Here is a 23,219-nt window from a genome sequence, read left to right on the forward strand (position 1 = left end):
TTCTCTGTGGATCGATAATGATTTTCTTTGCCTACTTTTGAGTTTTGTTCATGAGAGCTTCCTATATAAGTAGTGTTAACTCTTTTCATACTTTAGCAAATATTACATATTTCTTTTGTTATTTTTTTAAATTTTGTTTCATGCTTTTTGTCCCTCAGTTTGAGAGAACCTGAGTTTTAGAGCCCCTCTGCTGTCACTGATAGTGACCACACACTTAATTCTGTTTCCTCTTCACCTGTAAACCATGGAGAATGTTACCTTTCCACAGAAACTAGAAGACCCTTAAGAGATATCCACCAACAATCACTCTTCAAAAAAGTTTTTTGGGGCATGATTTCTGAGTTTCAGAAGTTACAGAAATAGTACAAATAATTCTTTTCACCCAGATTCACAAATGTTAGCATTTTACTACATTTACTTTGTTCAGTGTCTGTTTGTGTCTCTCTCTCTCCCTCTCTCTCTCTCTCCCTTCCTCCCTCCCTCCCTCTCCCTCCCCCCACCTCTATTTTTGTGGGGATTGAATTCATGGTTTTGTGTATGCTAGGTATAGCTATATCATTGAGCTATACCTTCAACCTTTCTCTGTGATTGTTATTTGAGCTATTTGAAATTAGAAACATAATGCTCTTTACTTCTAAATACTTAAATGTGAATTTTTAAAAATCACATCAGTATCCACAGTTGTGATCAAAATCTGGAAATTCACTGTGGATGCAGTATCACTAGCTGATCTGTAGAACTTAATCATATTTTGACAGTTATCAACAACCTCTTTCGTGGGAGAAAAACCCCTGGATCACACATGCATACAGTATTTGGTCATTTTTTTCCCTCAGTTTTTCTTTTTTCAATTTTTGTATTGGTGCATCATAGTTGTACATATTGATGGGATTTGTTACTTATTTGTACATGCACACAGTCTCAGTTTTTTGGGTTTTTCAAAAAATATATTTTAAAGTTTTTTTTTTTTTTTTTAAGTTGATGAGGAACTTGAGGCCCTAGTGGATGAATGACTTGCCTAGAGCTTACAGCAACACAGGCTTAGCAAAGCTGGGCAGGAATCTGGTTGCCAAGTCCATAGGTAGAGAGGGAGCAGGGCCAGCTCCCCAGGGAACTGCCTTCCCTCTTTTCTCCTTTTGCCCTTCTGTCTTTGCAATGCCAGGCCACAGCCCTAACCCCACCCTTTCCTTGGCTGGTTGGTGTTGGCCTGGAATCAGGGCCATAACTGGAGAGAGAGGGACTTTAAAACTGGTCCAGCCACTGCCTCTCCCTGAGAATAGTGCTGAGGAACGAGATCACCCCTTGGGTGTGGCACAGCTGCAGATTTCTGAGGAGGAACACCCTCAGGCTGAGGTGTGTGTTTTAGCCATGCACCCGCCTCCACTACTTTGGAGTCATTAGCTGGGCCTTCTTCATCCCTAGCCAGAGTTGGGGGTCTGAGATATGTCCCAACTGAGCTGTGTCCGGTTGGGCCAGCGTGAGGTAGTTAGTGCTCTGGGTCCCCTCTCCAGTGCAGTGCTTCTGGAGTGATCATTTACATTACAAGGCGGATGCTTCACAGGCAATTGTTAGATTATCTTGCAGTGTCAGGCCCCCCTCCCCCATTGTGTTGTGGGTATAAACATGATTTTTTTTTTTTTCAACTATCCATTTGCATTACACTCTTTGGGGACATGCCTATCACTTAATATACATTCTTGACACCACCCCTGCCACCTGAGGGGTTCTCCCCTTCAGAGACTGGCAGTGAGGTATGGGAGGTACTCTCCTTGTCTGCTTTTGATGGAAAAGAAACTGCTGCCACCGAAGTCCCTGGGACAGGATCCTCCTGTTTTCACTTTCACCCATAACCTATTGTGAAAATACAGGGAGTTACAAGCTGTGTTTTCCCTGCTCCAGTTTTTCCTCTGTACCTGTGTCTCCACCTGTTTGAGGGTGAGTTCACCAGTCCAGCCCTCCCCTCCCCTTCTTGAGCAGGTGTTCAGCTTCTGCATTTCTTATAACTTCTTACAGAGATGAAGGGTATGGTTTTCTCTAAAGATTTTTCAAATTATGGTTTTACTGAGATATACTTCATCTAACATAATTCACCCAAAATTTACAGTTCAGTGGTTTTAGTATATGCAGAGTTATACAACCAACACCATTCTATTTCATGAAATTTTCATCAACCCCAAAAGAAACCATAGCAAATAGCATTAACCTCCCTTTGGTTTTCCCCAACTCCCTCAGCCCCTGGCAACCACTAGTGTACTTTGTTTTGGTGGATTTGCTTGGTCTGCACATTTCATATAAATGGAATCATACAGTATGTGACCTTTTGTGTCTGACTTATGTCACTTAATGCAGTGTTTTCAAGGGCCATCCACGTTGGAGCACGTGTCAATATTTCATTCCTTTTAGTGACTGCATAATCTTAGTAGGACGGGACCACATTTTGTGTATCCATTCATCAGTTGATAGACATTTGGGTTATTTCTCCTTTACAGCTATTGTGAATAATACTGGCATGAAAGTTCATGTACAAGTTTTTGTGTGGACATGTCCATTTTTAAATTGGTTTGTCATTTTTTCTATGAAGACGTAAGTCTCTTACGAGTGATATGATTTGCAAGTACTTTTCCCATAGTATGCTCCCACCTTCTTGATGATGTCATTTGGAGCTGAAGAGTTTTTAATTTCAGTGAAATCTGGTTGATCTTAGTTCTGTTGGTATTGCATCTCAGAAACCAGTGTCTAATCCGAGATAAGAAAGAGTTATGCATATTTTTAAGAGCTTTATAGTTACACTTTTTACACTTAGGTCTTTGATCCATTATGAGTGGAGCTTTGTCTGTGGTGTGAGACAGGTGTGCAGATTCATTCTGTTGCACGTGGCTGTTTAGTTGTCCCAGTACTATTTGTCAAAAAGATGTTTTCCCTCATTGACCTGTCTTGGCGCGCTCTGAAGGTTTGTGAGATGTTTATACCAAGTGAGGTAGTTAGATTAATCATTTCAACTTTTTTTTTTAACTGCTTATTTGCATGAATTGGCTGGTGTTTACATTTAAACAATATGCCAACCATATTCAGATTTTTTGGTGAAGGACTAGGTTTTATAATTGACACATAATATACATATTTATGGGAAATTGTGAGACATTTCATCCATGGACACAGTGTGTAATGATCAGGGTGATTGGGTATATGTTACCTCAGAAGTTTATTATTCCTTTGTGTTGGGAACATTCACTCTGTTTTGAAGTATACAATTGGTGTCAACCATAGTTACTGTGCTATAGAACTTAAAAAAAATTACTCCTTTCCAACTGCACTCCTGTACCTACCCATTAACCATCCTCTCCTGTTTCTAAAATTTCTAATCCATCATAGGCTGATCATTTTGTAAAATACATTAAAAATGAATTACTAGAAAAATGATCATGTGCTTAGGTGCCACAACAATGTCAAGTCGTGATGCAGGTTTGAAAGTTGGTGCTTACTCTCAGCTTTTGTACTTATTTTGTCCTGGACTGAGCTTGCAGAGCAGCCCTGGTACTCAGACCACCGGGAGCACTACAGGCCAAGACCCTGCGGCCTGTGTTCAGTCTCCTTGTCCCTTGCTGTGCATGTCTAAGGGGGGGCCTTAGGGAGCCTCATCAGTGTCACTGGAACAGTAGATACTGCTGCTCCCTCTACTCCCTCTCTAGTCTCAGAAGAGCCATTGTCTTCAGGGCTTGCTAGGGATATGTTTCTAAATTGTCACTCAAATAAAATGAAACCCTGTGCTAATCTGTTATTATCATGGTTGTTACCAGTAGTGTTTGGGGTGAGTAGTCTGTCTATTCAGCCCTGTCTTATTGCCAGTTTTCATGCCTCTCCTTAGGAGTGATAAGCCCAAACGGATGTAGGAGGAAGCGGGAAACTACCCCAACAGTCACTATATGCTGTGGGATTGTAGTGAACCTAGAGATTCATGGCAAGTAGTGTATATGTTATGCACATACCAGGGAGAACAGTATGTGTGCCTTCTACTGTGAAGGTCCTGTGAGAGATTCCGAGATTAAACCAACTGAAAGAAGGCAGATTCAAATTAAAGATGAAATTCTTGAGTAGTTAATATTATGGGGTAATGCTCAGGACCTAGAGAAGAATTTAACATATAAAAACCCACTGAATATTCTGAATTTTGAATTTTGTAAGTTAAGTGCATATTGACATAGTAAAATACATATATATAAAATATGTATAATTATATATGTGTGCGCACACACATACCACAATGGTCATCTCTTGCCAGTGGGACCCTCATATTGTTTTTATTTGTTCATTTCACTTTATAGTGAGAAGAGCCTCTTGTTCTTCCATCTCACTGAGCAATTTCTACTGAAACTGTTCCTTTTCTTCCTTATCATTCTGTTCTTCTGACCTTTTTTTATTCTCCTGGGTCATCCACCAGGGTTTTCCCTGACTTTTTCATGAGTTTATGGTATGTCTTTGATAGCCTATCAGTAACTACACAAAAGGCAACTTCACTTGGAGAAAAAGTCATAGTTAATGTCAGTTTTCATTGCTTTCATTACATATTCAAAGCCATAGTATGTGATATAGGCTTATGCAGCTACACACATTTTAGTGACACTGGCACAGTATAAATTCCTAAAGGAGCTTGGGATCTAAGACAAATTCAAACTTATAACAAGTCCTTGTCCATGAGTCAGGATCTCTGCTCCTTTACCACTGTGTCCTCAGTGTCTAAAAGTATGCTGAATACATTTGCATTAGAGGAATAAATTAATGGACACATAATTATATGCATGCATAGAAGAAAGGTATGGTTGTTACAATGTGCTGATAGCAGTAGTAGGTGGAATTTCTTTTCTTTTTCTTTTTTTTTTTTTTTTTTTTTTTGGTGCGGGGATCGAACCCAGGGCCTTATGCTTACAAGGCAAGCACTGTACAGACTGAGCTATCTCCCCAGCCCAGTAGGTGGAATTTCATAGTTATGTAAGGATTTTCTTTTTTTAAAAAAAAAAAAACTACTTCCTGGCACACAGTGGTGCATGCCTGTAATCCCAGAGGCTTGGAAGGCTGAGGCAGGAGGATCACAAGTTCAAAGCCAGCCTCAGCAACTTAGCAAGTCCCTAAGCATCTTAATGAGACTCTGTCTCAAAATAAAAAAATACCAAAAGGGCTGGCTATGTGGCTCAGTGGTAAAGTGTCCCTGGGTTCGATCTCTGGTGCCAAAAACAAAAAAGCAAAACAACAAAATGAACTACCTTTTTTTTCATTTGCATACGTAGATTTACATTGTAAAACCTTCATGCAGTATGGTATTGTGCTATTTTTGCTTCTTATTTCATCTTTTTTCCTTGGAGTTTATATTTAAGGGTTTTGATGAGTGCATAATATTCCATTGAGTTGTATCAGTCTACCGGAACATTCCCCTCATAACGAGTTTTCAGGAGTGTAGAAAAGACATTTTATACATGTAAGTTTATAAATTTACCATCCTAGGAGAATCACTACTTGACGGAGATATCTTTATTGCCCTGATTAATTTATTCATTTGCTTATCTACTGCTCCATTTTTACTGTTAGAACCAAGAGAGAAGATTAAAGTTGTGAATTTGTGGGGACTGTGGCCTGGGAGTCAGGGCAGGGGCTCAGTGGGTTGAACATGAATCTAACAGTGGTCTGCTGGGGTGAAAGCAGAGGTGGGCTGACTTCTGCTTTGATTGTCCTGTGAGAGGTTCAGAGATGAAGTCAACTGAAAAAAGGCAAATTTGAAATGCTCTGGAGGAGCTCATGGCAGGTTTTGTGTATGGAAACATAAAGATGAGAACACTGAAGGTGATAGAGAAACCAGTTTGAATAGGTTGCCCAGGAGAGTAGCTCTTAACATGATTTTTTCCCTAAAGAAAGGGGTTGTCCAAGTGGCATGGTGGTGTATACCTATAATCCAGGTACTCAGGAAGCAGAGGCAAGAGGATCACAAGTTCAAGACCAGTAAGACCAGCTTCAGCAACTTGGTGATACTGTCTCTAGATAAAATAGGGCTGCAAGATAGCTCGATGTTAGTGGTCCTTGCCGGGCGAGGCCCTAAGTTTATTCCCCTTCTACTGTCTGGAAAAAAAAGGCAGTGGAAGGGGTTGTCTAGAGGAGGAGTTGTTCAGTAAATGGGGACAAGTGCTGAGGTTTTATTTATTTAATTTCTATATTTAGAGGTACTAGGGATTGAACCCAGGGTCTTGCACATACTAAGCAAGCACTTTACCATAGGGTTACATCCCCAGCCTCTGAATTAAGTTTTAGATGTATGAGCTTTAAGTTGCATCCGAGTGGAATCATGTTTGGCAGCTGGAGGGCAGTGGAGGAAAAAAGAAGCTTTTGGGTTATTGGTGTAAGCTGAATCATGGAGTCTTAAAAGGAAGTGAGGTTTCCAAGGGTGGGTCTTGGAGAGAAGGAGGAGATCGACTCCTTGAGAGGACAAAGGAGGGAAAGGAGAATTAAGGAGGACCAGGATTCAGCAGAGTCACAAAAACAGAGGGATGAAGGGAGGTGTGGGGGTGGGCGGGAGGTTGGGTGGTCTGCCATTGAGGCCAAAGAAGTAGGACTCCCAGGGCCTTCCTCGCCATTCCTGACCCTCAGGAGCAGGGAACAGATGAGACTGGGCCTAGGCTGCTGTTCCCTTCTCCCCGACTGTAGACAGGACTTTCAGATGAACATGTGTAAGACCCTAATTACTGGCATCATTCAGTTATTGGAGATAACAGACCAACAGTGACATGGAAAATGAGGCTCTGGGATATGTTGTATGAGTTTTGTTCATTTGTGTGGAGTTAAGGTTTAGGGTGAAGAGGATTTATTTGCACTCCTTCATTTCCTGCCTTTTGAACAGCAGGTGCCTCTTAACAGGCATGTCTGACATGTAACGCCCCTTTCTCACTTCCCAGCCCAGTGTGTAAAGTTGGTCTTAGGGCTCATAAGTGGATACCGCTCCTCTTAATTTTCCTTCGAATTTTGAGGTGGTTAAAGATTAATTTATTTTAATGAAAAAAGAAAAACCTCAAGTCTTATTGAGTCCTTGGAAAAGGAATGAGGAGGGGATAGACTTGTTTGACAGGGGTTTGAGGAAGAAACTGAAATCCATTAATAATTACTGAGCACTTCCCTAAAATTTAGGAGCTCATTTCTGAATGGCTAGAATTGTGGTAGCACATCAGTTGTATTGATATTGGATTCAACTTTTGTCCTGCTGTTAATTTTGGGCCTGGGAGTAGGTCAGTTACCCTCTCTGTGCCTCATCTGCTCACCTGCTTTAATGGAGGTGGGATTGTGGGAATTGAAAGGTTACATTTAAATGTAATAGATCTTGCTTAATGTTGTTGGCACCCAACCTTCAAAACTGTTCGCAGCCATCGCAGCACTGCTTCCTAACCCTAGCCCCTTCAACACACCTGAGGAGCGGGTGGGTTTTGAGGGCTGTGGGGCCCCTTTTAGGGAAAGTATATGGGGCTGTTAGCCAAGGGCTGGCTCTCTGTCAGGGAGCTGTGGTGCCAGCAGCCTGCTTTCTTGTTTCCTTGGGAGGTGGTGCTGGAACTCGGTGTGAATAACCGGGTGGGCGCGCTGTGGGCGCGCTGTGGGTCGCCCAACCTCGCCGGGAGCTGCCAGGGGCTTTTCTGGCTGCAGGCGTGCACGGTGTGGCCCTCGGTGGCCCAGCACTGCCGGGATTGCGTGTGCGCCCGCGCGTGTGTGGTGGGGAGCCCGGGCTCTGGCTGCATCTGGCTGAGGAGCCGCCTGCGCGTCATGACCTGGTTCTTGTGTGCTGGCGGCTTCGGAGGCAGCCACTGCTGCTTTATGCCAGGCCTCAGATGTGGTCGGGGCTCGATTTCCTCCCTGCTGGCCTCAGGCCGGACCGCCACCGGCTGCTTGAGACCGGTGCTTCCGTCAGGAGAGCTGGATCCTGCTCCCTGGCTGCAGATCAAGGGGCTGGCGGGGACCCTGCAGAGTGGCTGCAGCTCTGTTTGCCCTCGCCTGTCAGCCCTGCCCTGCCACCGGGTGCTTTGGTATGGTGAGCTGGGAGGGGGCAGTTCAGAGCTGGTCACAGTGACCAGGCTTTAGTTTGGAATTCTGGTTGGACAGCAAGTTGCAGAGATTCTTAATGGGTGGGCAGTTCCAAGCCTAGCACCCAGCCTTAACCAGACTGAATCTTCCCCTTCCAGAGTATCCTTCATCTTTTAGGCATTTTCCTCAATTTTCTTACTTTGCGTGTGTGATCTCTGTGCACAGTGAACAGCTTTCTAGCAACAGAAATAGTACAGGAACAACAACAACAACAAAAAAAAAAACCCCACAAATTCCTGTCCCAGAGATTAACAGGTACGAAAGGTTTGCTCAAACTTTCGATTGTGTTGTAGGCACTCTAAAACCTTTCCCCTTAAATAAAATTGAAGAATAATAAAATTTGGAGACTATCGACAGAAAATATACCCACTCTGTACCACTCAGAAGTAAGCAGTCTTCACGGTGCCATGTATTTCTTCTTGGTGTTTTATGTGTGCATGGAATGTAATTGTTAAATTAGGCAGTATTTTGATTCCTGGTTTTTGTTTTTCTATTTAAAATAGTATTCACTTCTCCAGCAAAAGAACCCTCAAAGTATCCTTGTAAGAAGTACATTCTTGTCCTTTCTTCATTTAACACATTTCCTTATGTCATGTTCCTATTTTAAATAATTGTGAGTTTACTGATGAGATGTCATGATTTTTCACGTATGTATGTAAGCATATTAAGCTAGTGTTAAGCATAATGATAAAAGATACATATGAACTCTCTACCCACTTGAACTAGAACATCAATGGCATCACTGACCCTACCCTGGTGATTCTATCAGTCCATCACCCTTCTTCATTCCAGAGGTGACCATTACCTTGAATTTTATGTTTTTCTTTCCTTTAAAATTTTTCATTTTATGTGTTTATATTTTTACACATTTTAACTTTGCTTATTAGAGGTGTTTACCATCAACAGAGTATAGGTAGTCTTTCAAAGCTTGCTTTTTTTTCCCCCCCAGCTGTTTTCTGAGATTCATTCATGGTCCTGTAGTTCATTCATTCTCACTGCTCAGTAATATTCTATTGTCCATTCTGTGGTTGATGGGCACTGAGAATACTTTCACGCTTAGGTGTTTGACTAATGCTACTGTGAACTTTTGTGTACTTACCTTCTGATGTACCAAGTTTCTCTAGGAGTGGAATATGCAGGGTCAACATTAAATGTAGTGCCATAAACCTTTCCAGAATGTTTGTCCTGTTTTGCCTTCTTGCCAGTGGTGTATAAGGAAAAGTTAATACTAAACTATAGGCACTTGGTATTGATTTAAAATCCCCTCTTGTGGTGCTTACCAGGTATCGGTGCTGTTTTGAGTGTTCTTTGTATAGTTAATTTGTTTAATCATTGTAACAGCTTTGAGATAGGTATTGTTATTAGTTCCTGATTTACAGATGAGGAAAGGGAGACAGATTAATTTGCTAAAAGTCACACAGCTGGCAAGTGGCAGGAGGACAAGATTCAACCAACTAAATGTTGTTCCTCTTGAGTCCAATATGATGGTATCAAATGGAATCTCACTGTGTTCTTTGTATTTCTTTGATATTAATGAAGCTAAGTATTTTTCACGTTTATCCCCTATTTTCTTTTCATACAGAAGAAATATGTTATTTAAAAACCTTCCCTGTTTAGATACTCAGATTATTTGTAGTTCTACACTGTTAATGCTTCAGGGAATATCTTTGGCACACGTAACTTTAATTTCTTCTATTTCACCTATTTTTTACATTTATTTTATATGAGTTTAAAATAGCCTCTTCTGGATTGCTTTGTGATCTTGAGAATGTTACTTAACCTCTCTGTGTTCAGTGTCCTTTTCTGTGGTCCCTACTTTTGGGGGTTTGTGATGATTAAATGAAATAAGTGTGGAATGATTAGCAAGATGCTCAGCCTGTTGTAAGGGTGTTCCATCAGCGCCGTGGAGACTTTTCCTGGTGCTGCTGCTTTTCCTTTCTTCCTCAAAGCCACATTAATTATTATTAGGTCAGAGGGCATGAACAGTCATAGCTCTGCTTTTGCCAGATGTGATGACCTCAGGGAGTTAGGCCCATTTCAGCTTTTTCCTGAGCATTACCCCAGCCGCTGAAAGATCTGTATCCATCCATTTTGTAGTACAGAAAACATTAGGTTTTAGAATGTTTTTACTGACATGTACATAGTAACCATGAGAACCACTTCTTCCCCCCACCTCACACAAGAGCACCTCTGCCGACATTTGACAGCTTTAAGAAGTTGTCGATAACCCTCTTGGGTTTGCTGTCTGCAGAGGGCCAGGTGGCTTTTTTTTTTCTTTTTGTGGTTCTGGGGATTGAACCCAGGGCCTTGTGCATGCAAGGCAAGCACTCTACCAACTGAGCTGTATCCCCAGTCCAGAGGGCCAGTTCTGATGTGGAGGGTCCACACATGCAGCTGGGCTAGCCAGTGTCCATGTGCACACTCCTGCAAAAGCAGGCAGATAAGCACATCCTCTGCAGGGGTCCCCTAAAAGTCTCTCCACTCAGATTGGTGTCATCAGTAAGTCCCGGGAGAGCAGGACCCTCTTAAGAGATGAATAATTGATCAACTCTAGACAGCGTGCCATGTACTGTTGGAGAGAATGGGCCATCCGTTTGGGAGGGGGGGAAAGATTTGGCCTTGTTTGGAGGTGGATGCTGAGCTCAGGGACTGAGGGAAAGGGTAGGGCTGGAAGGGTCAAGCCCTCAAACAGCTGCTGACAGAACAGAGGCGCAGAGCGGTGGTGTGTGTGGATGGGAAAGCCCGGGGTGGGATTCACTAGCCCGCTGGCAGGGAAGCAGCCCCCCACTGCCTTGGAGTCCCATAAGAGTCCACTGTGGAAGAATCTTGTGGAGGCCAACTGCAGACGTGTTCACTCTGGCTGAAAACACCTTGTACACGGTTTTCTAACACGGTGTTTCACTGCTGGCGGTCAGGTTGGCCCTCTGTGCGTATCTTCCAGCTTCTCCTTTCTTAGAGGCCCTAAGAGATGTAGCCATTGAGGACTTTGCTCTTTCTGGATAATGTCTTCATCTTCCCTCACCCTTCCATTTCCCTTTAGTAGAGAATTGCTGATCTGGTTTCAGTGTGTTGATTCTCTGAGAGACAGAAAGGACTTAGGAAACTGATGTTATTTCTGTACCTCTCTGTGTTGGTGACCACATTGGTATTTGAGTGGAGTTTATTCTTTTCCAGCCTCACCTGGCATTTGGGAGTTCCAGAGCCCCGAGTGTGGGGTGGGGGGTAGGCTGCTGCTGTTGAATACCTGCAGATACCTGGGGATTTGGGAGCCCAAGAAGGGAGTTTGCTGTAGAGGTGGAGACAGGCAGGGCCTCTGGAGTCCTAACCAGGCAGGCTGCAGATTTGGATCCCAGCAGAGATTCCTGGACCCCTGGGGGAAGAGGCGGGTCTTCTGCAGGTGAGATCTGTGACTGCAGGTGACAGTGCAGTGCATACACATTAGCTGTCAGGAAGAAGAAAGTGAGCTTAGCTCTCGGATCTAAAAAGGATGTTTTCTCCAAGTAATTTTTTTGTTGTAGTCCCCCTCCCTGCCAGTACTAGGGATTGAACCCAGGGATACTTTAACTTTGTCCGCAGTTCTTTTTGTTTTTTAATTAATTTTTAATACACACACACACACACACACACACACCCCCATATGTTTTAGTTGTAGGCGGATACAGTACCTTTATTTTTATATGGTGTTGAGGATCGAACCCAGGGCCTCACGCATGCTAGGTGAGTGCTCTACCACTGAGCCACAACCCCAGCCCCTTGTTCTTTATTTTGAGACAGGGTTTCACTAAGTTGCTTAGGCCGGTCTTGAGCTCACAATCCTCCTGCCCTAGTCTCCTGAGTTACTCAGATTACAGGTGTGTACCAACATTTTCGGCTCTGCCTGAGTAATGTTTACCACCCTGCATCTTGTAATAAATCCCTGCTGCCCCTGGATGAGGGAGCAGCCCTCAAGGAGCCCCCAAGATGGGGAAAGCCTTGCCTAGGGTGGACTGGAGCCATTTACGTGATAGTGGGAGGCAAGGAACCTAATAGGGCTTGAGTGGGAAGGCCCTAATAGGGCTGGGCAGGGTTCTGTACCTGGAAGGGGGCAACACTGGTGCTATTGGTGGGCCTCTCTGGAGGGTACATGGGGGTACCAGGTCATTCTGAGGTCCTTTGCTGGGTTCCTGGGTCCTTTGTGGCCAAGGCATTTCTAATGGCATTCAGCAGCCTTTGCTGATTTCTACCATGCATGAGTTGTGACAGTGCTGTCATTGAGGAGAGATCACCGACTCTGCCTGGAGCGTTCACGTATCTTCCTCTGAAAGCACACAGGTGACAAACTGTGTACCAGCCAGGTCCTTCAGGAGGCAGAGGGGGCAGAACTTTTAGAACACACCCTAGGAACTTTCTTCTAGATTCCAAAGGTGTGATGGAAGACTTGTCCCAGAGGAGCTCAGGGTATAGTTGGTCATATGCTTTTATGAAAAGATCCCCAACAGAACAAGCTGTGTATGGTGACTCCAGTCTGGAACAGACCCTGTGGTGGGTCAAGGAAGACTTTGTAGGAGGGAGTCGATTCTGTTTTTGTCTCGCTCCATGACCATGTTTCATCCCTATCTCAGCTGGTGCCTCAGTTCTGGACCTCACTGTTGTGGATCTGAGCAGTGCCATTAGCCTGGTCTTTGGGTCACCTGCCTTGAATCCTGTAGCCTGTGCTCTGTGGGGACACCTGAATGTCCCAGAGTATAAATCTACTCAGGTAGCCCATGCACTTTCTTCCTCCTTTAGGATCAAGATACATACAACTGCTGGATGTAGTGGCCTGTGATTCCAGTGACTAGAGAGTTTGAGGCAGAAGGAATGAAAGTTCTAGGCCAGCCTCAGCAAATTAGTGAGACCCTGTATCAAATTAAAAACAGGTGGGTATACAGCTTCATGGTAGAGTGCTTGCCAAGCATGCACAAGGCCCTGGGTTCAGTTACTAGCCACACTCTCACACACACACACACACACACACACACACACACACACACACACACAGAGCAACTTTCCCATCCTCAAGCCTGCAACCTCATCATGATTGTGTGCCTTTGCATATGCTCATCCTTCCTTTAGGAATTCTTCCTCCTGCCACTCTTTTAAAATACCTGCCCATCTTTCCAGCCTCATCCCAAAGGGATTTTGAGATGAATCCTTTCTGGACACCCATATACCCACATGTGTTTCTGCCTGGAGAGATCTGACCTTAACCCTACAGGCCTAGGTGTGCCCTGCTTTCATAGCACTGATGTGCTTCCGGGCATTATTTTATAGACCTGTTTCTCACCTTTCATCTTTATCTTCTCAAGGTTCTTGAGATCTACTGTCTGACTGTTGTTGGGTAACAAACGACCCAAAACTTAGTGGCGTAGAACAGCAGTCATTTTCTTGTGCTCTTGAATTCTGTATTAAGAAATCAGAAATGATTCAGCATGGGGTAGCTTGTCTCTGTCCTTTGATGTTTAGGATCTTAGGGAAGGCTTGAGAATTCCAGGTTAGTCAGTCCTCAAAGAGTTCCTTCACCCACATTTGGTGGTTAACAACAGGTTGGCCAGGCCCTTAGCTGGAAATACTGGCTCCTACCTGTGGGCTCCCATGGGCCTGAGCTTCCTCACATCATAGTAACTGAGCTCCAGGAGTGAGTGTCCCAAGAGACCCATACAGAAGCTGTGTTGTCTTCTTGATCTATCTTTGAAGGTCATAAAGGTGTCACTTTGAAAGTGTCACTTGTGTCATTGTCACAAGCCCACCCAGATTGAAGAGAAGGGAATAGACCCCACCTGTTCATGGGACTACAAAGCCAAAAGATCTTATGGGATGGAGGGATTGTTGTGGCCATCTTTGAGAAATATAGTCAGACACACACACATCCTAAGTCCTTAATGTGCACGCATTAAAATCTGAAGCTTGAAGCAGAGTGAAGTATGAGATTTATGGACTTTGGGAATCCCAAGGGAGAGTGAACTATGTTCAGCAATAAATTTCAGGGTGGAGAAAAAAGTGTGTGTGTGTATGGTGGGGGAGAGGACTAAGGGTGTATAGAATTGCTTGAAAAGGCCCCTGTTGCTTAGGAACACTAAAAAAGTGCATGCACACAAAAAGACCTAGACTGGGAGTTGTTAGAATAGAGAGACAGTACAAATACAGAGTTGTTTGGATCTGATACGTGGGCACATTGGAGGGACATGGGTAACGTTTGGACTGGGAACCTGAAGTGTGAAAATGGGAAAGGAGTTACTGGAGATTGAGAAGGAGACTTTAGTTCCATTTTAGACAAGCTGACTCTCAGTGTGGAGCACATTCCAGGGGTTGGAGCTGACTGGAGGGCACTTGAGGTGAGAAGCAGACATTTAGGCTTCCTCACAGTTGGTGTTTGCTGGAGCCCAGAGGGGTGTAAGAATTGAGGGGGGGAAAGAATGGAGGATTTAGAGTTGGGGAATGTTGAGCTGGAACTTTGAAAGGGCTTAAACTGGCCTCCATCCTCCAAGATTACTGTCTCTACCAGTAATCAACAAACAAGTCTTGGTTTCCTCGTCTATGTCTCCATTGATAAGAACTCATTACCCCCTGGCTGTTTGGGTGACTGGGTTCATTGCTGTATTAGGAAAATTCTCCCCTAAAAGGACCCTAGGTTCTGTTTATAGCTTTACCCTTAGGGCCAACTCAAAATTCTTAATTCTTTTCCCAAGCGACAGATGTTTAAAGACCTTCTTAAGTTTTTATCTTTTCAGGACCAAACAGGACTTATTTATATTATGAAGTGTGTTTTTATTGACAGACTGTAGTTGTATATATTTATGGGGTACCCGCTTATATTTTTGAGCTACTCACTCTTCTCTATGTCCTCAGAGGATGTGGCCCCAAAGAGGAACAAAGGAACTATCTCTGCCTGTTCTGCAGGTCCTGTTTAGATAGCTGTGTCTGGGACCCTTTAGTAGACTATGAAGTAGACTTAAAAGACTTCAGTCTGAGCTGGAGTTGTGATTCAGTAGAGCACTTGCCTAGCATGTGTGAGGCACTGGGTTTGATCCTCAGCACCACTTAAAAATAAATGAATAAAATGTGTTGTGTCCATCTACAACTAAAAATACTTTAAAAATTCCGTCTACATTAAGAAAGGAAGGGAAGAAGAAAGATTAATTCATCCAGTAAAGGGAAGTAGTGTTTTGTAAAAACGTTGTTTATAAGTACATAATACCAGTGTAAAATGTGTATTTCTTACTCTGGATTGTAATCACAAAGTTTGAAAAAACTGTGGGTCATAAGGCCCTTTGAAGCTGCCACATCACGTCATAGTGAATGTACCTCCAGTTAACCTTCAGTCTTTTCTCCCTCCCAGTGTGTGGCTACTGCTGCCATTGCTTCCCCCATTTTTAATCTAAGTAGATGTGGTGATGTGGTTTGGAGTGTGAGTATGGGATCCTGCTTTACCCTGTTAGATTTTTCTCTCTGGCCTGTTGACTTTTTGGCTCCTGGTACTGTCATTCAGCATAGCTTTATCCCTCCAATTTTCAACATCTGCCTGTTTGATAAGTGTCCCCTCGCTATCATTTATTGGTAAATGGGTTGAACAGGACAGTTCTGAGAACAGAGCCCTGTGGTGGACCACTAGAGATTCGTCCCCCACCAGTTGACATGCCACTTGGCTCTTGGAGCCTGGTTGTCTTACAGTGGGGTGCCAGCCCTTACAGCTACAGTCCTCTATAGCCAGCCTCAAAGGAGTCGCAGCAGACCTTGTGAAATTTGAACATCTACAGACTGAGTTGCACATTCAAAAGCCTTCAAGGACTTGGCAGGTAACATGAGTGAATGAAGTGATAATTAATTCGGGCAATTAGTAAGTAATCCCTGACCCCTGACCTTGGTTTCTAGGCAGTGTGGAGTGGTGGAACTGAGTGTGAGCTGGAGCACTTACATTCTGAGATTCAGCAGCCACCCCTGTTGTAGACACATTGACCAGGTAGAAGTGCAGACCATCAAGGAAATCCAGGTGTCACGTGCAGTTTGATTTTTGAATGCTGTCAAAACAAACACAAACATGAACACTGTGTAGGCCAGCTCCAACAGATCGATAGCAGATTTGGCCCATAGCTTTCAGATTTGTGACTGGGCGGCCATGGGATCTCCTCATCTGCTGGTCCACTGACCATGTAACAGAGAGGAGTTAGAGTGGTTGGATGTGGACGGGTTGATGGTCTTTTGTGGAACCTGGCTCCTGTGGTTCCTCTGTGAATGCATTCAAGAATCCTACGGGGGTAGGACTGGAATGGGACTGGAGGTTGGGAATGGTGTTTGCCCTCTGTGCCTGCTGGTGTCCTCCCCTGCTCCAGGATCACTGGCAGGTGTTGAAAAATATATCACTGGGCTCCCTTGGCTGAGAAACTAGGATTTAGGGTTTCTTAAGATCTCCTTACACGTGCTAGCTTCATTTCCTTCCCCTCATATCCTTATCTACTTTTCCCTTCCTTCTCTTTTTGGGGACAAAAAGCATTTTACTTCCCAGGGAATTCTAAGGCACAAAACTAATATAGCCCTTCCTTGTTCTTATTCACACACCCAGAATAATTTTTTAAATCCCTTGTAGTTGTTGTGCCCATTAAGGGGAAGCGTTACCTCATACAGCATGAGTCTTCCTGACTGTTTTTGTAAATCAATGCTACACTCATGTTTTTGACTTTTTTTTTTTTTTTTTTTACTGGGAATTGAACCGAGGGGTGCTTAATCACTGAGCCACATCCCCAGCCTTTTTTAACTTTTTATCAGTCTTGCTGAGGCTGGCTTTGAACTTGGGATCCTCCTGCCTCTGCCTCCCAAGCTGCTGGGTTTACAGGCTTGAACCACCATGCCCATTTCATTTCTTTCTTTTTTTTTTTTTTTTTTTTTTTTTTTTTTTGTGGTACTCGGGATTGAACTCAGGGCCTGGGGATTGAACCCAGCACCTTGCGCTTGCAAGGCAAGCACTTTACCAGCTGAGCTATATCCCCAGCCCTTCATGTTTCTTTATGGTTATGCATGTTCCCTCTGTCTTTTATATTTAAGCATGTTGATTTTTATTGCTTCAGACTTTGTAGCTTTTGTCAGTTCACGTTCATATAGGCTTATAAGGAGGAAGGGAGTGCTGGGTCATCCGGCACACTCCTGGGCTTTTCCTCTGAAAGATGGTCTTCCTCTCGGGTTAGAGAGTTGTTGGGCTATTCCACAGGGGATGTGATGCCTCTTAATCTCCTGGGATTATGCTACTGTACCAGCTGTGGACAGGAGGTGCAGAAGTCATTAAGATTTGGACATTGGCTGGTAGGGCAGGCTGCTGCTTGAACATGTAATAGTGAGTGCACATGATAATGCTAACAGAGGTGCCATGGGAATCCGGGGAAGAAGCCATAGTGTTCAAGGTGCCATGAGATCCCAGGAGAAGGAACCACAGATAACTCTGCCAACTGGGTAGGAGAGGAGGTGACCCTGAGCTGGTGCTTGAAAGATAAGCCAGAGTGACCCTTTTAGATGCTGAGGACTGGTAACTCTATGTGCAAAGCTTGTTGGCATCAGAGAATGTGGCCTATTGGAGAAGTCTAAGGATCCCTTGTGGCCAGACCAGGAGCAGTGATGAGGATGAGGCAGAAACTGAAGGCTGGGGCCTCACCTTGAACAAGTCTAATCCCAAATCCTAGTTCCTACCACCACTTAGGAGCCTGTGATGGCCCCGTCTGAGTGCTAGAGCTAGCATTATTTTAGCCATCTGTTTAAAGCACTTTGTGTTTTTACCAAGGAACTGATTTCTTTTTTAGCTTTTTATTTTAATGAAAGTTTAAAACTTACAGAAAAGTTGGAAGAGGCTGGACACATTGGTACATGCCTATAATTGCAGCAGCAGGGAGACTGAGGCAGAAGGATCTCAAATTTGAGGCCAATCCAGGCAACTTAATAAGACCCTGTCTCAAACAAAGGGTTGGGGTTGTAACTTAGACTTCTCCAATAGGCCACATTCTCTGATATTGCAAACAAAAAAAAGTTTGTAAGAATAGTGCCTGGGTCTCTTGTATACCCCGAGTGTCTACGTTTTGCCTCATGTGCCTTATTGTTTTCTCTGTATGTAATATGTGTTTTTATATATACATGCAGTTTTTTTTTAATCATTTGCAATTAATTGGAATTACTGTCCCTTTACCCCATTACTGTCCCTTTACCCCATTACTTCAGTGCATGTGTCCTAACAAGGACATTATCTTATATAATTATAGCCTAATGTTCCACGGCAAGAAAATTAAGTGGACTCAGTATTATCTTGTCCATGTCCACATTCAAATTTCATGAATTGTTCTAACAGTATACTTTATTGCTGGTTTTCCTCAGTCTGAGATCTAACCTGTGAGCCTGCATTTTGTCCAGATAAATTGGAAGAGATTGTTTCTTGATTGAAATATTTAAAGAGAACATTTCGGGTATTTTGTAGAACACCCTGCAATTTTGGTTTACTGACATTTCCTCAAGAATAAATTCAGGTTCTACATTTTGGCAGAGTTCTGTGTGAGTGGTGTAATCCTCAGTGTATCACAGGCAGAGGCCCATGATGTTGATTTGTCTCAATATTGGTGGTAATAACTTTGATCATTTGGTTAAGGTGGTATCCGCCAGATTTCTTCTCTACAAAGTTCCTGTTGTAATTAAGTGATCCGTAAGGAGATGCCTTCAGACCTTGTATATACCCTTGTGTACTGCTTGTAGCATCCACTGTGACTTTCAAAATCTGTCACTCCTTGAGTATTCTTTCTTGGCATTTGATAGTAAAGAAGAACTCTTCTTTCCTGAGGGATGAGTTTTGCAGACTCAATTCCATGTCTTTTATTAGTGTTGGCCTTGTTGGGTCCTCCTAGTCCCCTTTCTCTCATGCTTTCCCTTTTGTGCTTCTGTAGACATCAGGTATATAATGGTAGTTCCTGGACTTGAGAAGTGGCCTGAGGTTTTTTTTTTCCCTAAGCAACAACTTGCTTGTCATTGGCATGACTAACTTGGCCCGGCACTAAACACGCACTGTGTAGGATCATCAGTGTTTCCCTCCAGCCTGGGGCTATGTGTGGGAATGTGGTCTGTCACTAGCTGTCTGACAGCTCAACCTAGGCTTAAGTGAGGTCAGTAGAGGAGAGAGAGAAAGGAACCATGGATTCCTTTCTGCGAAGAAGCTATGGCTGACTGCTAGTCCAGGCTGAGTTTGTGAAAGTGCTTTTCCCCCCTGACCCCCACATGTACATGCTTCCACTTAGAGTACACAGTTAGTGTGCTGGGCTTGGCTAACTTTCTTTACCTCTTGGAAATAAAATAAAATAAAATAAACATGGTCCTGGTATGACTTTGGTGATTGTGAGTTAGACTTTTCTTGGTGCCCTTGGTTTCGGGGAGCCTGTCAGTGTGATTCGTCCGAGGCTCTCACAGAACCTGAGCCAACACTGAGGACTCTGTTAGGACCTCCTTTTTGCAGGGTGTGGTGGTGCATGCCTGTAATCTCAGCCACTTAGGAGACTGAGGCAGGAGGATTCTAAGTTTGAGTCTGGCCTCATGCGACAGTGAGGCCCTGTCTCAAAAATGAAAAGGCTGGGGATGTGTTCCAGTGGTAAAGCACCCCTGGGTTTAATCCTCAGCATTCAGGGGAAGAATCTTTCTATTGCTGCTTGTGAAGCTAGCTAAGGAACAGAAACATGGGAAGACAGAGGCTTGTGAAGTATCAGGAAGTATCTTACAAGTATTTGTAAGAAAAGCAGGGTTTGGAGTTGTGTGAAGAGTGTGATGCCTTTCAAATAGTGTGGTTCATCTTTTTCCTTTTTTGCTTTCCCCTCTCTCTCTCCAGACAGGCTCAGAGCTCAGCCCAGTTGATGGACCTGTTCCAGGTCAGATGGACTCAGGGCCAGTGTACCATGGGGACTCACGGCAGCTAAGTACCTCAGGGGCGCCGGTCAATGGTGCTAGAGAGCCCCCTGGACCCAGTCTGCTGGGGACTGCGGGTCCTTGGCGGGTAGACCAGAAGCCCGACTGGGACGCTGCCCCAGGCCCAGCTCACACTGCTCGCCTGGAAGATGCCCACGATCTGGTGGCCTTTTCGGCTGTGGCCGAAGCTGTGTCCTCTTATGGGGCCCTTAGCACCCGGCTCTATGAAACCTTCAACCGTGAGATGAGTCGCGAGGCTGGGAACAATAGCAGGGCCCCCCGGCCAGGGTCTGAGGGCTGCTCTGCTGGCAGTGAAGACCTTGATACGCTGCAGACTGCCCTGGCCCTAGCACGGCATGGCATGAAACCACCCAACTGCAACTGCGATGGCCCAGAGTGCCCTGACTACCTCGAGTGGCTGGAGGGGAAGATCAAGTCTGTGGTCATGGAAGGAGGGCAGGAGCGGCCCAGGCTCCCAGGGACTCTGCCTCCTGGTGAGGCTAGCCTCCCAGCCCCAAGCACCAGGCCACTCCTTAGCTCTGAGGTCCCCCAAATACCTCCCCTGGAGGGCCTGCCCCTGTCCCAGAGTGCCCTGAACATCGCCAAGGAAAAAAACATCAGTCTGCAGACCGCCATCGCCATCGAGGCCCTCACACAACTCTCCTCCGCCCTCCCCCAGCCTTCTCACTCCACCTCCCAGGCTTCTTGCCCTCTCCCTGAGGCCTTGTCCCCTCCAGCCCCTTTCAGGTCTCCCCAGTCCTACCTCCGGGCCCCCTCATGGCCTGTGGTTTCCCCTGAGGAGCATCCATCTTTTGCTCCTGATAGTCCTGCCTTCCCTTCAGCAACTCCTAGAACTGAGTTTCCTGAAGCCTGGGGCACCGACACCCCACCTGCCACGCCCCGGAACTCCTGGCCTGTGCCCCGTCCAAGCCCTGACCCCATGGCTGAACTGGAACAGTTGTTGGGCAGTGCCAGTGATTACATCCAGTCAGTATTCAAGCGACCTGAGGCCCTACCCACCAAGCCCAAGGTCAAGGTTGAGGCACCCTCTTCCTCCCCGGCCCCATCTCCATCACCTGTTCTCCAGAGGGAGGCTCCCCCGCCATCCTCAGAACCCAGCACCCACCAGAAGGCCCAGACTGCCCTACAGCAGCACCTCCACCATAAGCGCAGTCTCTTTCTAGAACAGGCCCACGATGCCTCCTTCCCCCCTCCCTCAGAGCCTCCTACTCCTGGCTGGTGGGCCCCACCAAGCTCACCTGCCCCACGGCCTCCCGACAAACCACCCAAGGAGAAGAAGAAGAAGCCCCCCACACCAGCTGGAGGTCTTGTGGGAGTAGATAAAGCTACCCCGGGAATTAAGCCCAGTGTCCGAAAGCCCATTCAGATCAAGAAGTCCAGGCTACGGGAAGCCCAGCCCCTCTTCCTGCCTCTTCGGCAGATTGTCCTGGAAGGGCTGAGGTCCCCAGCCTCTGAGGAAGTGCAGGCACATCCACCTGCCCCTGCCCCTTCCCCTGCCTCTGTCTCTCTCCCTGCCCCCATCTCTGCCTCTCTCCCTCTCCCTGCTCCTCTCCCAACCACTCTCCCTGCCTCAGAGGGCTCTGCTGTTTCCTTGCCCCCAGAACCTTCTCTTGCGCTATTTGCACCTAGTCCCTCCGGGGACAGCCTGCTGCCCCCTACTCAGGAAATGAGGTCCCCCAGCCCTATGGCAACCCTGCAGCCAGGCTCCACTGGCCCCCTTCCCCCTGCTGATGACAAGTTGGAAGAGCTTATCCGGCAGTTTGAGGCTGAATTCGGGGATAGCTTTGGGCTTCCTGGCCCCCCTTCTGTGCCCATTCAGGACCCTGAGAACCAGCCAGCATGTCTCCCAGCCCCTGAGAGCCCTTTTGCTACCCGCTCCCCCAAGCAAATCAAGATTGAGTCTTCAGGGGCTGTGACTGTGCTCTCAACCACCTGCTTCCATTCTGAGGAGGGAGGCCAGGAGGCCACACCAACCAAGGCTGAGAACCCACTCACACCCACCCTCAGTGGCTTCTTGGAGTCACCTCTTAAGTACCTGGACACACCTACCAAGAGTCTGCTGGACACACCTGCCAAGAGGGCCCAGGCTGAGTTCCCTACCTGCGATTGTGTCGGTAAGTCCATTCAGGTGTCAGAGAAGGGCAAAGGGCCATGGCCTGGTGGATTTGAATCTCTAGGATCTGTCTTTTCATTTGGCAAACACAACGTGTGCCAGGCATCGCATTGAGTCCTAGGAACACAGAAGTGAGCTCACAGGTGAATTAAAAAGATTGCCAGAAACCGATTATGATGCTGTGAGGTGTATGCCATGTTAGTAGGGGTGGGACGGGTGCCGTGTGGTACAGATGAGCTGAAGGCACCTGGAGGACTTCCTGTGGGAGGTGGCTTCTGTGCGAGCTCCTCAGGGCCATCAGGTGGAAAGAAGACCTTCTAGGAAGAGGGAGCAGCTTGGGCTATGGGCGGGTGGAACTTGTTTGGACTGTTTTTGGTCTGGCAAGAGAAAAGAGAAGGGAGAAAAGGTGATTTGAGGGGTGGGCAGGGGCCAGATGGAGCAGGGCCCAGGAAGCCAAGGTCAGCAGTTGGACTAGGTGAGCTCCTAAGGGTTCGAAAACAACTAATGCCCTGCCAGCTTGTGCTTTAAAAAACTGTTCTGGCTTATGAAGAGGAAAGATTGGTGGGGTTCCTGTAAGGAAGGACAAAGGCCTGCAGAGGGAACAGACCAAGGAATCCTAGGACCTCTTAAGAGGAGGAGGTGATGAGGCCAACTCTGTTCTCCACTGTGGTGCTGGTGTTAAGAGTTCTGTTTGTATGGGTGGGTCTGAAGTGGTTGAGAGACCACTTGAGAGGCCAGAGGATGAGTTGGGGGTTTAACAGAGGTACCTGTGGTGTAGTGCATGCAGCTGTGCTGTGGGTCAGAGCACTGAGGGGTTAACCTGTAGGCCTTGCTTTGTGGGATAAAAAGACTTGGGGCCTTTGTTTAGCAGTGGCCACTGGTGGGGTTGTACACTGCAGGCTCACTCTGGGCTCCAAGCTCTGCTGTTGATGGAGCATTCTGTCAAAGACACGTGCATTTCAGGTGTTGACAGAAAAGCACTAATACTGGAGATAAGCATGTGGAATTACTGTGACTTTTTGGTACACAAATGGGTATTAGGAAA

At 45.6% G+C, this 23,219-nt stretch overlaps 1 protein-coding gene across 2 annotated transcripts in view; it reads left to right on the forward strand.

Moving 5' to 3' along the window:
* The window catches only part of Tet3 (tet methylcytosine dioxygenase 3), a 97,044-nt gene that overhangs the window by 29,880 nt on the left and 43,945 nt on the right, over positions 1-23,219 (forward strand). For both annotated transcript variants that reach the window (XM_047522493.1, XM_047522492.1), the window contains one exon: positions 19,964-22,175. In XM_047522493.1, the coding sequence (XP_047378449.1) occupies positions 19,964-22,175 (2,212 nt within the window). The remainder of the gene's footprint in view (positions 1-19,963; positions 22,176-23,219) is intronic.

The sequence above is a fragment of the Sciurus carolinensis genome, chromosome 13 (genome assembly GCF_902686445.1).
Source record: "Sciurus carolinensis chromosome 13, mSciCar1.2, whole genome shotgun sequence".
Lineage (NCBI taxonomy): Eukaryota > Metazoa > Chordata > Mammalia > Rodentia > Sciuridae > Sciurus > Sciurus carolinensis.